The sequence below is a fragment of the Typopeltis vanoorti genome, chromosome 3 (genome assembly GCF_054136105.1).
Source record: "Typopeltis vanoorti isolate ZY-2024b chromosome 3, IOZ_Tvanoo_1.0, whole genome shotgun sequence".
Lineage (NCBI taxonomy): Eukaryota > Metazoa > Arthropoda > Arachnida > Uropygi > Thelyphonidae > Typopeltis > Typopeltis vanoorti.
Window position 1 is genome coordinate 127330531 of NC_143551.1, and position 17163 is coordinate 127347693.

Consider the following 17163-nt stretch of genomic DNA (forward strand, 5'->3'; position numbering starts at 1 on the left):
ATTTCTTTGGAATTCCTAGACACATATATCTTTGCTAAATTATTTTATTGAAGGTAGTGTTTCATATACGTTAATGTTTATCATTCCAGGAACGAAAAACCAAGAATCTGTACCCATCGAGATGACAAAATAGCAGTACTGTGAGTACTACCACTTTTCTGTGAAATATTTTGAGTGAAATGTTTTGGGCTTCAAAACATCTCACTCATATTTACTTTAATGATTGGATTAAATCATTCAATCACTATTAAATAAGCATTTGATTGCCTTACTGATTACTCTTTTAAGAGCTTCATTATGTTCACAGCAGTGCACATAAAGAGGGGCGTTTTATTTATTATTTTTAATGAAACAAAAGAAAATTAAAGGAAAAAAAAGGTATAGACTCATCCAGATTTTAGCTGATTTTCAATAAAATATATAATATAATACAAGTGATTAGTAGTAGAATAACTGACTGACTGAAAAGATGCCATGTTTATGAAAAGGCAATGTATGATACAATTGTTTACAATATTCTTTCATGTTGGATAGATAAATAACGATTTAACAGATTTTGAACACTTATGATTGCGAATGCTAATATTACGTAAACAGCAACTTGAATAAACCAAAGTGTGTAAATGAAGGACATTCGACAGTGGTCCAAATCATATCTCAGTTCAACTGCGGACAACGGTACAACACATCTGAGATGTGATCTGGACCACTGTCGAATGTCCTTCATTTGCACAATTTTCTTTATCCTCCTTTATTTCAAACATCATGCTATCCAGCAGCACGAGTTTTGGCTTATCAGGTTTGTTTGGTTTATTCAAATTGCTGTTTACGTAATATTATCATTCACAATCATGACTGTTCAGAATCTGCTAAATCGTTATTTATCCATCCATCATATAAAAGATAACCTATAAAGCAGATGATTCTGTTGCAGAAAATAAACTGTTGCTGTTTTGAAAGATAAAAAAGCGATACAATTTTTTAATACATTGATTAATGAACAGTTATCATTCTGATATCACTCAACTTACGGCAAAAGGGTTCAGAATTTCCTGTCTGCATAAACATCTTCATATCCTTTTCAGAACTGGAGAATTGCTTCCATTTTTCTGCTGCTAAACCAAGTGATGCACACAAAGACTTATCAGGTCCGCATCCTAGTTCACACTTGCCAGTAGAAAAGCTGTCGTAACTCTCACAAACATAACCATAAAATGGGCAGTCTGAGTTTATTGATTCAGTAAAGAATTCGTATGCTCTGATGTGATTGCAACCAATGAATCGTCGAATTCCTGTAAATCAGACACAGTATTGTTATAAAAAAATTTGTAAAATATTTATAAAAAATTGATTTATTCACCTTAATATATACCATTTATATTTACGATACAGTTGATGCCATTTGGCATTCAGTATTTTTTAATCCATTTATTAATGAACAGTTATCATTTTGATATCACTCAACTTTCACAAATCTGAAAATTTGATCCAATTTATGAAAGACAGATTTATTAAAGAAGCCACATTGAATAAATCCTAATGTTAGCAACGGCTAAATCTTCTCCGGTACGAAAGTTAACAACTATCATTAGTTGCTTGCACTAAGAGATTAAAACTAACCTCTCTTCCGCATCCGGAGCCTTCGTAGCGTAGTCAGCAATGACGATGATCCTCTTGAACCAGTAGAATCGTGTCTAGGACGATAAGAACCTTTACTTTACAAGGACTTCTTCGAATGAAGGTCAGTTAGCCGATGTCATACGCGAAAGGGTTTTCCATTTTTCCTCTTGGAAATATAAATTTTTCCTCCCGCTAAACAGGTAAACCGGCCAGAAGAACATACGCAATAACAAACATAATACACTGGCCTAAATAGCCTTAGCTACTTCGTCTATAATTTCAAATAAACTATCTACCATTGTTGCCAAACTTTTCTCACATCAGTAAGGTCTCACGCCCGTTATCCATATAAATAATCTCAAACTACTCTGTAATACTCTAAGAATAAGGAATGTTAATTCAAAATCTGAGTAAACTATGTATCCTTGTTTCCTAAATAAACAGAAATATTTTGTCCTTGTAAAATAATTGTATAGCACAGTGGACATTGAAATTTTAATTTTACAAGGACAAGCGATTCTCCAGTAAAAAAAAAAAAAAAAATGTAAAACGCATTTAGGGATTTTTGAACGCTTTACCTAGAAATGCAAGAAAACATATTCAAAACAGATGCAGCAGGCATTCACCGCACGGAATGAAATCAAGACCCCCAAACAAGACCAGATCTCTCTTTTGCTGGCTGACACTTACCTTAGCCGTTCTTGGCACTAGTATCCTTGGTTTCCAAAAAAAAAAAAAAGAAGGCAATTTTTTTTTCGTTCAATATACATTACTTTTCACTGGCCAGTCTGTCTACTAACTCTGTACAACTCCCAAATATGGTCAATCTACCTTGGAATACAACTGTCAAATTTGGAGATGGTGCATCGAAAACATCTAAAAAAATCTTGATTCAGAAGAAAACAGTTCGGTTAAATGATAAACTCTCTCTTCAGTCATTCCACAAACGGTCAGTTTGTTGAATGGTTTGTGGAAACGGACATTATTCAGTAGAATGACATCCATCATTCTTCCCATTTCTGTTAACCATTCGAGTACAATAAGAACACAAGCAACAGCTGCTCAACATTCATTCATTCAGAGTTGAATTGCTGACTACACTACACTGGTCTCCTAGCCTTAGTTACTTCGGTTGTAGATTCAAAATGACCCAGTCTGTCTTCCCCATGAAGTATTTCCTCGAAGACTACAAACTCAAGCCCTTCAAAAAGAAGATCAAAGCACGCACACACACAAACAAACTTTCCTAAAAAATTTACATACCATAAAAAAGGTCACGCTCCTTTCCTATTGTCTTTATCATCCCTTTGTTGCATCCAGGCTGACGCTTTCCCCCATTAGGATAGAAGTCCACGTGGCCGCATCCTTGCATCATTCCTAGGCCTGAGATGAAAAGACACCAGTTATAGACTATATCTTCTTTTTTTAGAGGACACTTCTAGATAAAAGAAAATCAGTGATATTTACCATTGCTAACTGGCTTACAGTTATTTTAGATATTGCAAATATCAACTATCCGCTGGAAATTAATTATCATTTTAATAGTTCAGTGACGTAAGAATCACGTGACTAGCTAGTGTTCACAACGAACCAGAAAACGAACGGGCATAAAGATTGATTTTTTTTTTATTGATGTTTAATATTAATATATCATTTTTAACATAAAAATGTAAATATTTCCACGATAAAAAGCTAAAGTTAGAATTATTTGGATGATTTATTATCGTTAACAGAGTTTTAATTTAAATCGGACTTCCGATATGTTTTGCTATCTATATATATAGTAGTGTCCCCAATTCAGTCGATTTCTACGACGCCATTTATTTGGAAAGACGTGGGTTCGAATCGTCTAGAACGCAAAGAACCTTTATCAGGGCTTTTCATCTGAAGGTGGTTAGCCGGTCTCATACGTGGGTGGCAGATTTTTTTTTTTTTTTTTTTCTTTTCCGGAAAACAAGCAAACCGGCTAGAAGAGCATGCATTATGAAGAACAAAATAGAACACTACAGCAATGAGAATTAACAACCCTATTTCGCTAGATTTGGTTTCGAATGTCTGCACGGTACGAATGTGAGTCTACACGTAAGCACAAAACAGGAAAGTAGGAATTACAGAGATTCTGCACAAACAGGGAAACGAAGATGTACATTGGAAGAAGAACAACAGGACAATCGCACCCTTCGATTAGAAAACACGAGTTCGATTCTCGTGGTGACGATAGTAATTTTTATATGCGCTTTTTCAATTGAAGGTGAGTTAGTGGATCTGATACGGTGGTAGCAGTGTTTTTTCTCACGCATACAGGCCAAAGGCTAAAAGAGAGAGAGAGAGAGAGAGAGAGAGAGAGCACGCGCAATTTACAGACAAAAACACTATTGTAGTGTGCGGTAGATGGCGCTGTGTAATGAGGGTAATAGTGTTGTGTGTGTAGTTTGGTGGATTAAGCAGAGGAGAAGGTGAATTGAGTGTCCTCCCACGATGAGTCCTTGAACTCCTTGGAGGTGTCAAGTAATAGTAAAAAAAAAACTAATTGCCTCGTATAGGAATGCGATGTAATTTTTCTCACAATAGATACTAATTTTTTTGTAGGTTATAAATTGTCGTATTTCTAATGACTGTGTTTAAACCTCCCCTCCCCCCATCGAATTTCCTATTGTTTGGCTTTAATTTCATTTCCTTAAACGTACTTTATTAGCCACCTAAAGAACCTAATCTCGGTTTATTATAACATGGCGACCATTTGATTTTGAAAGTTTCGATTTTGTCAAGAATCATGTAATAAAAATGACACTGCCTATTTTAAGGCATTATTTATTAAAAGTAAGATAATTAAAAGTACAATTATACGTTTAACTAATGCTTAAATGAGAGGAATTTAGAGACAAAAAATATTCTCGGTAGGCTTACCTCCATTAATAATGCTACCACCGTCAGTGTGGACTATATCGACAAACTGTGCATCCGATCTATCCAGCCTTACCACAGCATCGGTGTACTGAAAGTACGGTTCGGCGGGGTCCAGACCTAAATAATAGAAACAGAAATGATTGCTGAAATCATTAGTAAAATAAATTTTAACAATTATTTTATGTACTCGTATTTCTGATTAAAAAAAAATATTTTATTAGTTCAAATATTCAGTAAAATAAAAGTGAAAAAAAATTGGAAAATTATTCATCCCTGTGAACCAGTGACTTCATGAGTTTCCATTTAGTCACAAAGGGCTACTCCCAGTGGCACGTATGCAAAGAACTGACTAAATGGAGTCCTGGTAAAGGCTCCAAGCATTATTGGGCTTTTTTTAATATTTTATATTCGTATATTGGACATCTTCGCACTGCAAGAAAGAAACGATTTAGGTTCCAAATACAATAATAAAAAGAAGTGTATGGGCTAAGAAGATAGTATGTTTCTTTAAATTTAAAATTTTCTTTAATTTAAAATTTTTCAAACTCTAAAATTTATTCTCAGGCAGTTTCCTTTCAATTAAAATTTTGGAATTTTAGAAGTTTAGAATTTAAAAAAAAATACTGAATTACACGACCACAATGACTATTAATCATGTTACATAACTGGAAATGTTTCTACACGTATAATTTATTTTATTTTATATTTTCCAAATATAAATAAGCTGTTCTTGATTAAGTTAGTTAATAGAAAACAAATCTTTTTTTTTTTTTCTCATTCGTATATCTGGATAAATGGGATCACGCTACCTGCAGAGTCTTCCTCCATTCCGCTATGCCACAGGATATCTCAGTATATTTTATTAGTTATTAATTCTCTAACAAAAACGTTGGACTAGCCTGCTGGTCACAAAGTCAGAAGTATTTGTAACTTTTGTGATACTTTAACATCAGGTAATATGATATACATTTCGTCGATCCAAACTAAATAAAAAGTGTATTTTCATAATACTCTAAGAGTTATAAAAAGGAAATTGATGTACATTTTAATTGTGATTGCACTACTTTTGAGTATTTTCGTTTTGCGCCTTTGTATGCATGGTAAATGTAGCGACAAAGTTAAGATCTCTCTCTCACACACACACACACACACACACACACACACACACACACACACACACACACACACACACACACACACATACATGCTACGTGCATCATGAAATTCGTGCATGAATCATCATTACTAGAAATCTGGCTTATTCACGTAAATAAACACTTAATCATTATTTTTAATCAGTTGTTGTGCATGGATCTTATCAAGTCGTATCAGGTTATACGAAATCCTGCTCATTACACGCGGACTTTCGTAAGCCTTTTGTATTTCATAGTTTTTTTTTTTTTTTAATTGCCAGTTGCGTAATACTACCGCTTTGCTCATCGGAAACTTACATTTGCTAAAAACAAAGAGACACGGTTTCCTTTCTCAATATTTCTTGCAGCATGTAATATGAATGATGTTTTCAGAATTACCTCAGACAGCATGGATAAACCCAACATTTCTTCTCTTTGAAGGTACGGAAGTGAAACTGCCGGACAATTTCACTTTTTTTAGCTCTTTCTAAAGTAATGCAGAAAACAATTTACACTCAACTTCTACGCTATTCAAGCCGTCCAGTTAATAAACTATCATCAGTGGGGATCATTCACTATCGATCAACAGGGTTTTTTTTTGCTGACGTCACTCTCCTTTGGCTAAATGCCATGGAAAAGTTTGTGGGATCTCAAGTGGCTGCTTTTCTGGTTTGGCAAATTTCTATTATGTTAGTTCTCGCACAGATGTCAAAAGACTGACCATATGACTTATGTAAATAGGTTGCTAGTTTTCTGTCTGTGCACGCCTTACGCATCATGGTGGGATAGAACTTTATCCTCAAACTTTGCAAATAAAGTTGCGTTCCACAGGACTCTCTCTCTCTCTCTCTCTCTCTCTCTCTCTCTCTCTCTCTCTCTCTTCTATATATGATCTGCATTTTATATATAGGCGTCATTTAACTAAGTGTGGAAAGTCATGTAGAAATATGATATCGAAATCAAAGTATAAAAACATCATAAGTAAAATATATTTTGTACCTTACCTGTAATTCTTCCTAACCCAGGAATTTTTTCTCCAACATACCCTGCAATATGCGCTCCAAGACTATGACCGATGATGTGTATCTGATCAGGAGTAATTCTATATAATTCCTAGAGGAAAATTTTATGAATAATAAAAAAAAAAAAAAACTACACATTTTAACACCAAGAAAACAAAATAAATGCATTCATTTTATTCGGTTGTTCTATATACATCAATGAGACAAAATTTGAACTGTTATTATATACATAAAAATGTTTTTATACAATGCGGTTTCAAAATCTGTTATTTGCAAATTTAATATCAAAACCAGTATCAGACATCAAATACAATAATCCTGCCAGAAAAAAAAAAAAAAAAAAATCTCATTTGCCCTAGTGAGCAATTTGGGTATTACATAATGCCCATTTTTTTTTTTTTTAAATTTCTTTTCTTATTTTATTAGCAAACCTATTCTCTCAGACTCGTAGGCTGTGCTTACAAGATATTATCCCCCATCCTCCTACCCCATCTTTTCAGTTTCCCTTTTATGCGACCGACTTCTTAAATCACGTAGTAGAATACCAGAAACGAGAAATGTTAAAATGAACTACTCCAAAGTTGCATGAAACAAGACAGCAGGACCACGAGTACATCGCTTATCAGGAAACTTTGTCACATCTTTGCTAACTTCCGGTTATTTCTTCTTTTCCTGGTTTAGCTATTTATTATTTTTACTGGTCTGATTTATTAGGCACAAAAAATGTAATGAGCCTCCATAGCACAGTAGGTGTCGACGATGCCCTTTTGGTTGTAAAGATCTGGGATCAGATTAAGGATTTCAAACTGAGAGAAAGTTGAAATCAGTTTTCGTCAGCAAAACCGATAAGTGAGCCACAAAATACATACAACGAGACAGATAGTATATTTTTTTAAGAAAAGTTAATACAACGGAAGACTCACGTTCGAAATTTCATTCGTATAAAATTTCCGACCAAGATCTTCAGTATGAATTCAAAATTTAAACAAGACACAAGCAGCAAAGGATCAATAATGTGAACATATTATTTATACGAGAATAAACTAGAATAGCATATTTTAGTATATATATATTATTATATATATATACTAAATTATATATATTTTATATTATTATATTATTATATATATTTTATATTATATATATTACTTTTTTGCATATATTAAATTTAAAAAAATAATTAGGATGAGCTGCACGAAGAAGAAGAATTTTCAATAACGGCGATAACTTAAGTCCATCAGATCTATTCAGATTAGAGCGAATCAGCATGGTTTCTCTACTTTCCTTATACATATACCATCCACTGAATTTTAAACTTTTATTTAGTACCGTGTTGGACTTCCTTAGTGACTGCCAATACCGATCCTCTTCAATTCCCTGCTTCGATGGCACTGGATCGGGGACAACCTTTATTAAATGCTTCGGTCAGTTGCTGCATACAGAAGTTCAGTTTTTCAGTACAAGCCTTTTCAGTTAACGGCGATCTCATTCCTGACAAACTGTCTTAGAACCACAGTTAAGTTTCTCAGACAACCAGTGTGGGTTACTTTTCCACTGATTAAACACCCGGGATGTCCCATCTTTTGAGAAACAAGTCAGCTCTGCTGTTTTCAAAATCGCAGCTGCAGCCAGACGAGCACCCACAATAAGCCGTTTATCAAACTCCGAAAGATCCTTTGTTTTTCCATTGTGATCAACACTGTTGACGATTATTGACCAGCAGCCGTTCCATAAAAAAAAATAAAATAAAAAAGCTCTTTTATGTAGGACTTTAGTCTTTTTTTTCCCCAAAAAAATAAATAAAATATTATGATTGGAGAAAATGGCCTTTCGCCAAGTCTAGGGTGTTCCGCTCATGGAATTCAATATAGTCCAGATGTTTTTGACGAAGAATGGACGATCTACCGGTTTAGCCGAGATGTGATAGACCACAGGCGCAGGAAATTTGAGAAGCAGCAGCGTTGGTCAAGGAAGAAAGTCAGTTCTAAAAACACAATAGACTGCAGATAGGCCACTCTGTTGTAGCATTAATTGGTTTTATATGAAGCTAAGCGACAGGCTATTGAGAGTTTAACATGTTAAGGAAGAAATTAAAATCAATATATATATATATATATATATATATATATGTTAAAGATACCAAGCTATTTTATATGTATATAAATATAAACCTGGTTTTAATCCATTTCCCAAGTAAGCAAACAGACAAGTAAGTTAAGTTTGCGCCTGTAAGTAGTGCAAGTCTGGGTGACCTGCACATAGTGCAAGTCTTAGGCAACTCGTGGTAAAGGTGGAATAAGCTCTGATCACTATTCTTAGTATTTACCCTTAATGCAAAGCACATCTCCTTGAGGAGATGTATGATGCTATGCATTAAAGGCAAGGGGCTACTACCCAGACCGGTTTCGACCTTTATTGAGGTCTCATCAGTGGGAGCCAGGCTTAGAAATCCAAGGTTAAGTAATACAGAGCTTATAAATATTTTACCAAAGCAAGTTATCATAAGGTGCTTTGACCTTCTTAAATAAAAATCTCAGGATGAGAGATAGATGTAGAAAGTTTTTTACCTTGGGTATAAAGGAGATGTGCTTTGCATTAAGGGTAAATACTAAGAATAGTGATCAGATCTTATTCCACCTTTTCCACGAGTTACCTAAGACTTGCACTACTTGCAGACGCAAACGTGACTTACTTGTCTGTTTGCTTACTTGGGAAATGGATTAAAACCAGGTTTATATTTATATACATATAAAATAAGCTTGGTATCTTTAACGTATTTCATACCCAAGGTAAAAAAACTTTCTACGTATATATATATATATATAGAAAATTCATAGAAATAGAAAATTCAAGTTATCCGCTCCTCCAATTGAAGAATGCTTCTTAGTTTTTGTTTATATATAAGTTTTTATAAATTTTATATTTTTAAGAGTTAGATAAATTTTGATAAGAGAGAGAGAGAGAGAGAGGACAAACTATCCTATTCAACTTACCTCAAGATAACTAATGAAGTCTGCTACAACAACGCCAACCATTCTAGCATTGGCCACAGCCTGCGTGTATGGAGGAGTTGCTCCAATCATCCAGTCAACAGACACGACTGTGTAATCAGATTTGGTCAGCATTTCTCTAATCATATCCTGAAATACAGAAAAAAAAAAGTTTAATAATGGCATAAAAAGCATTAATGGTGAACTTGTTTTCCAAAATATTAATTCATGCAGCATATCCAGAACAATTCTAATGTACAGTACATCAGAATTTACGCTGAGTATAGTGTTTGAAGTTGTAGAATCAAAATTTTTGGCCTTAAGCAGTTTTTTTTTTGTTGTTGTTGTTTGTTTGTTTTAATGTCGTCATATTGTTAACTCAATATGACAACATTATTATTATATTAAAATAATCCTGTGTAAAATGTCTAAAATAGTATAGTTTCCAGTGCATCATCTGTTTCTGTATTCCGACATCTTTGGTATATGAATTATGTATTATGAATAAAGTGAACACTAGTAATATTTCTACCATTCATGACGTGGGACTCGTATTAACCTTCAACTTGAAACTGAAACATTCGGTTTAGATGCGTGCGTGAGAGAGATATTGGCTTGTACTACATGCACAGAATATGTAAAACACATAAGTTCGTGATCAAAGTAATCAGTTGTTTCTTGTGGTGGCGATCAATCGTCGAGCTAATCAATGTTCTCAAAAGTTTTACGTTTTCATTTCTTATGGAAATCAGATTAAATGAGCCCTAATCTTTCATCAAAGAGACTGTTCTAGCCAGCAGGTTTTTGTAGTTTCTAAAATCATTACGTAAGTTGTGATAACAAGCCTAGCAAGCAAGTTAGCATCATTGCATTTATCGAAGGATATTTTTTTTTAATTTTTTGTAGACGAATTGATAATCAGATCATACAGCATTGTTACCTATTCAATTTATTCTATTATTTATTGATTTTCAATGTAAAATATGGCTGATCTATACTATTTTAAAATTAACAAAGTTTTATGATTTAAAAAAAATCTCTTTGATGAGTCTATAGGACCTTCAGTCGAAAGAAATTATACTGAACATATTCAGTATAATTTCTATATATATATAATATTTATCCAAGCTTGATTTGCTTCGTCAGCCCTAAGCAAAAGGCTGGCTACATTCCACTAATTCGAGTCATACCCAAGGGTTGTGGAAATACCTTCTGAATATGAATGCTGTGCCGAACAAAGCGGCCTTTTGCAGCTGCCCGGTTTTTAATCTATCTAACTCGAATGTTTCTAGACGTTTTTTCAAAGGTTTGGGGATGGCGCCTAAAGCATCTATTATTATGGGAACAACTTTCGTTTTCTTTTGCCAAATTCGTTCAACTTCGATTTGCAACTCACGATACTTTGTAATTTTTTCATTTTCTTTGTTGTCAATCCGACTATCTCCTAGTACTGATATTTCGATAAACTGAACACCCTTGTTTTCACTTTTTTCAACCAATGGAGAGAGAGAGAGAGAGAGAGAGAGAGAGAGAGAGAGAGAGAGAGAGAGAGAGAGAGAGAGAAATTGTAGGATTACATTGAATAGTTTAATTTATCAATTAATTTTAACCAAATCTGCGCAGAGTGGTGGACAATGGGTTTGTTTTTAAGATAGTGTATATTAGAAAACAATTAATGAAGCAGAATACAATATTTGTTTTAATCAAAGGGGTAAAATTTGGAAGAGGACGAGACTTACCTCCTTCGACTACAATGCTGTTTCCCATTGTAAATATGGGCAAAAATATATACATTTATCGAAAATTATATATTACAACGTGTCTATATTATATATAAAAACTTGAGACCACCTCAGTTTTCACACTTCACGCACGCAAAACAGATGAAACTCAGAAAACAAAAACAGCAACTCATGACAGCGTTCAATTGGATTGGTTGACACAATAACCAATCACAGCCTCTAGGTGCTATTGTCTCAGAGCTCAGCCTGCCTCGCCTTCTGAGCGGTTTAAAACTATTAAACGCTAAGAATTTGACACGGTGCTCCATCTGTACATCTTTACAAAGAGCTCAAAGGTGTATGTATTTTGAACGCACACCCTATTCACTATTAACGCGAATGTGATGCAATGTTTACGCGTCGAAGAGTGTCCTCTTCATGAAGCATTAGTATATTGTGTTTACTTTTAGGAATCACGCCAAGTTTGGAAACAATTAGGGGAGTTTTTAACGGGAATAAATGCAAAAATATAATATCGGTGATATTCTTATTTCGTGGATGAGCACCGCACATCCTGAATATTCGTCCATGATATATATATATATATATATATATATATATATATAAAATAAAATATTTGTGATATATGGAATGGCGTCATTAAAATGTTTTCCAATTATTTATAATTACTGCTTTATTGCAATCACAAAAAATCACCTAACGCCTTTTTATTCTCGTATATAGGAAGTAGGCGAGGCCCTTTTAGCCCTATCTAACTTTTGGAGACTGAACGGGCGATTCAGTCTCCACTGGTACCCAATCAGAGATAGCTGGCCCAAGGTTATCACTAATTAAGTGGCACGCAGTGAAGAGAGAAGGCTCAACAAGTATCGCCATCTCGTGGTCCCTAACCCTAAAACTCGTATTTAATGTCTGAAATAATGTGGGTTCTACGGTCGATTTTCTTGAGTTTACGGGTCAAAAAACCCTCTTGCCCGTGCCAGAGATCGATTAACTCGGGAACCGGTCGAAAAAAGGCTTAGAAAAATTTCTTCTAGTCCCCGACTAGATTCGAAACCAAGAAGTCTTCCTTCGTGCTGTCAAGCGCCATGGTGTGCAAACACCACATCTATTGAGCTACACAGGCTCCTACTTTATTGCAATTTATTTTATTATTATAGTATACAGATAGGCATTTGAGTCCCACTGATTTTGAAATCTAATGTCGCCTACATGTTGCTACATTAATGTCTTTATTTTCTACCTTTGGAAAAAAATAAAATATAATTAGAATGATAAGTTTACAAAATTCTTCTTTTCTTCCAAGACGTCTAAAACCTAATCACAGGTTTTAGATGCCTCCTAATCATGGAGTTTAGCTGGTCCCATGATTTGTTTTCCAACAGTGCTTTTTTTTTTTCCCTAGCTATATTTCTTCCATTGGAATATGATAATTAAACGAACAATTGTTTTTACTAGTTAAGTTACCGAGACAAGTTTCATCTGGGTTTATTATTATTATTATAATTATTACGTGACACCTCCAGGAAGCCCAAGGATTCATAGCGGGAGGACATTCTACTCTACTTCGCTAAATACATCTCACCTTCTCCACTACTACTTAAGTCTGCTACTACGACACTAGTACCACCAGCGTCATCTACTGCCCACCATTACCAACAGTATTTTTTCTCTGTAACTTGCGTGTTCTGAAGACCGATTTGTTTGTACGCGGGATGAAAAACCCGAATTTCTGGAAGAAAAAACCCTGCTATCTCCGTATGAGATTGGCTAACTCATCTTCAATTGAAAAAAATAGTCAGCCTGATTGGCCGAGTGGTTAGTGTATCCACTCTCTAGCCGAAAGGCAGCGGGTTCGAATCTCGCCGTGGGTATGGATGTTTGTGATTGTCTGTGAAAGTGGTGGTGGTGGACAGTAGATAGCGTTGGTGTAGATGATGGACAGTAGATGGGGTTGGTGGATGAGTTTCAGTGGTGGATATGGAGAGTAGAGTAGAGTAGAGTAGGTGCCCTCCCTCAATGAGTCTTGGACTCCCTGGAGGTGTCAAATAATAATAATAATAATAAAGAAGCAGTTTGTTAGTTTCCCACTTGAATGCATCTCTTATATGAGTATTTGCGAAAACATTATTAATTTCTACAAGCAACATGCCTACTCCAAGTTCTTTAATTTTTTTTTTGTCATATGAACATCGCCAATCCCATTTACAATCATTGGAAATCGGATATTTCAAAATGTTTCGATGCAAGCATAAATTTTATTAAGTATGCTAGTTTTTAAGTGTCTTTTTTTTTTTTTCAGTTTTTCCCTGGTTTTTCCAGTACTACTATTTTCAAAGATTAATATCACATTTTGATTTCACTATTTGGGAAACAATCTACTGTTTTTGCTTACAAATATTGCATACCAGTTTGGTTTGAATAGTTCTCCATCATAATAAATAAATAAATAAATAAAAGTTTTCTATATTATTAAGCAGTTGAGGCTTATCATTTGTAGAAACAAAATACCAAAGAACGAAAATTTTCAGCGACAGTTTAAAGGAATAATTCCTGTTTTTAAAAGCAGTGTAGGTAGTATAAGAGTTCAAAAGTGGAATGTGGTTTGTGTCGCATTAGAACAAAAACACATTAGGACTCAGTTTGTTGTTGTTGTTTTAACAGAAAAAAAAACAACAACTAAGCAACTAATCTGCGCAAGCGACTATGCCGATGATATTGGTTGTTGTTATTGTTATTATTATTATTACATCATCATAAACTTAATAATAGTTTCCAGTCTGTGGATTGTATCTCAACTATTTTAAATAAATTCCTTAACAAAAAATTCACCTTTGCTCAAAGTGGAAAGTTACTACAGTCAATGTTTTAGTGCCAATTCAATAATAATAATAATAATAATAATAATAATAATAATAATAATAATAATAATAATAATAATAATAATAATAATAATAAATAAATAAATAAAAATCAGCTAACGCCTTTTATTCCCTTATAGGGAGTAAGTGAGGCCTTTATACCCTATCTAGCTTTTGGAGACTGAGTGGGCAGTTCAATCTCCACTGGTAGCCAATCAGAGATAGCTGGCCCATTATTGTCTATTACTAATTATAGCAGCTACCGATGAAGAGGCTGGCAAACAAGTGCTGCCATCTCTTGGTGGTACCTAACCCTAACAATTTTGTCACTGTCTGAAATAATGTGGGTACTACCGTCGATTTTCTTGAATTTCCGGGAGGAAAACCCGCTTGCCCATGCCAGAGATAGACTAACTCGGGAACCGGTCGAAGAAAATAATAATAATAATTCTTGTTTAGCTATAGATGATTCTAATTACATTGATTATACCGATCACTGTCACGTGTGCTATTCCATACAAAGGTAATACAACAGAAAAAATAGGGTTCATAAGTATCCCTGGAGAAACTTCAGATCTTTTTTGTTCATCACATTTTAGAAGCTGCTCATAAACATGATATCGCTAAAATAATGAATATTTCGGAAGAAAATACCAACACAAATTTATTGCCTTAAAGGAGAAAGATAATAATAGTGCTTTTACTAAACGTCAAGAAAGATTGACCAGAAAAAAATAATACTATTCAGACTACTGTTGTATTTTTTGTCTTTAATTGCGTGTGTTCTGAAGACCGATTTGTCTGTACGCGGGATGAAAATCCCGAGTTTCCGGAAGAAAAAACCCTGCTATCTCCGTATGAGATTGGCTAACTCATCTTCAATTGAAAAAAAAGAAGCAGTTTGTTAGTTAGAGGTTATAACAAGTATTGTTGATGGTTTTTTACTACAGTTTCAGGCAATTCTTGGGAAAGTTTTCCAGTATTTTCACCATTTCACACTCAACGTCTTAAACTGTTTTATGGTTTTGTGGAAATCAAGTATAAAACTGTTATTAGGGCATAACAAGAGGCGAACTTTCACAGGAACCAGCTCTGAATCGGTTCACTGAACTGTACGATGAGTCAAGATAAATGCCCAAATATTTTGTATGAGGTTTTTTGCCATTGAAACCATTGAAAATCATTCTTTTTTTTCTGTTTTCGAAAACTGAGATTTAAAATATTTTCTGGGACTATATAGCACATTGAAAGAGAAGAGGGCAAGGATTGAAGGTTAAAAATAAACTAATCTTCTCATCATAAAGATTACAATGCGAATGAAATATTTTTACATAATACTCGTAATGTGAAAACGGAAATGAAAATCCTTCACGAAGATTTGATGACTGAAGAATCATCCAAAAATATATCTCTGATTTTTATGTTAATATAGTTCACTATACGTTCAACAATTGTTACTCCATCCATTTAGTTATTTACAAAACTGGAATGAGATTTCTTGAATACATCTTGTTGTTGAGAAATATTACAGACTGTGCTGAAAAAAATGAAGATCATCTTGCCAAACTTCAGCCACTAAATAGGAAGGAGTCTAGTATTTTTCCGGTTTAATATTTTCCAATTCTTATACCCCCAGAAACTAAATTTTATTAAGTATGCCCGTTTTTAAGTTTTTTTTTTTTTTTTTTTTTTAAATGAGATCTCTAAGCATAAGGCCTTATAGCAAACGTGCGACTGCTGCAGATTTCTGGCCAACCGCGCTTTCGAAAGAATATTGACTCGCTGTGAGTTGCTGCAATGCGCATGTCAATTAGGTACTGAAGGTAGCCCAAGCAAAACGTAACTTATTCGAGTGATACAGTTACCTATAATTCTAAACTATTAACAAGTAAATGATCATCGGTTTTTGTTTTAGTCTGTTTGGTACTCGATGGATCAAATAAATTTAATGTATTTGCACAGAAATTAAATAAGATACGACGAATCACCTGCCATTGAAGATATTATTACGTGAATTATCATATACTCTTGAACTTGCTATTAGGTGTGTTTCTTCATTTCTGTTTTTATTTATTATTAGCGCCCCTAGAAGACTTTTGTGAAAACGTAATTCTATTTACAGAGGTTATAACAAGCATGAATTTATTACCTATTTGCTAATGTTTCAAATAATTACCCTCAAAACTATTATTATGCAATTCTGTTGTCGCTTGTTGACATGCTCTGTTTGCAGTAGGGCATTTCTACCTTTTGTGTATGGGATCGATAGATTTATTCATTTTATTAACTCATTCGTGTTATTATTGAAAGGCATATTTTGTTTGCATTTACGCATGCTGCATACAAATATATCATAACGTGCATTTCATTCTATTCTATGATATAAACCAACTGCCCTTGCTCAGTCTCCTTGCCTAGGAGACTGAGCAAGGGCAGAGCGGGGGTGACTGTGTCCCAAGTACCGAAGCAAAACTAACGATAATGCCAATTACAAACACACCCACCTCGCTACTGATACCAGCATTCGTACTGACGGTGTGCTATTTTGCTACTCTTCTAGTTATATTACTTACCACATTCGCATAATATATTTACCACTCATCCTCGCTTTCATTATTGCTGTGCATTTTTTTTTTTTTTTTTTTTTTTTTTTTAACATTCGCAGTGGTTTAATGAATTAAAAAGGCAGTTTGCATATCCTGGAAACGTTTGAAAAACTATTGTTACTATGTGACACCTCTAGGGAGTCCAAGGACTCGTAGTGAGAGGGCATACTACTCTATTCGCTAAATCCATCTCATCCTCTCCACTACTACTTAATTCTCCAACTACGACAGTACTACTACCATCAACGCCATCTATCGCCCATCACCATCACCACCAACAAT

The 17163-nt window shown here is 34.3% G+C and overlaps 1 protein-coding gene across 1 annotated transcript in view; it reads right to left on the reverse strand.

Moving 5' to 3' along the window:
* Nucleotides 1-849: 849 nt before the first annotated feature.
* Nucleotides 850-17163, reverse strand: part of LOC150108546 (inactive pancreatic lipase-related protein 1-like) — a 33807-nt gene continuing 17493 nt past the window's right edge. Inside the window, exons 3-8 of the mRNA XM_090390487.1 lie at nt 9676-9822; nt 6665-6773; nt 4528-4644; nt 2884-3003; nt 1032-1292; nt 850-908 (exon numbers count right to left, since the gene is read on the reverse strand). Coding sequence (XP_090246613.1) covers nt 850-908; nt 1032-1292; nt 2884-3003; nt 4528-4644; nt 6665-6773; nt 9676-9822 — 813 coding nt within the window. The remainder of the gene's footprint in view (nt 909-1031; nt 1293-2883; nt 3004-4527; nt 4645-6664; nt 6774-9675; nt 9823-17163) is intronic.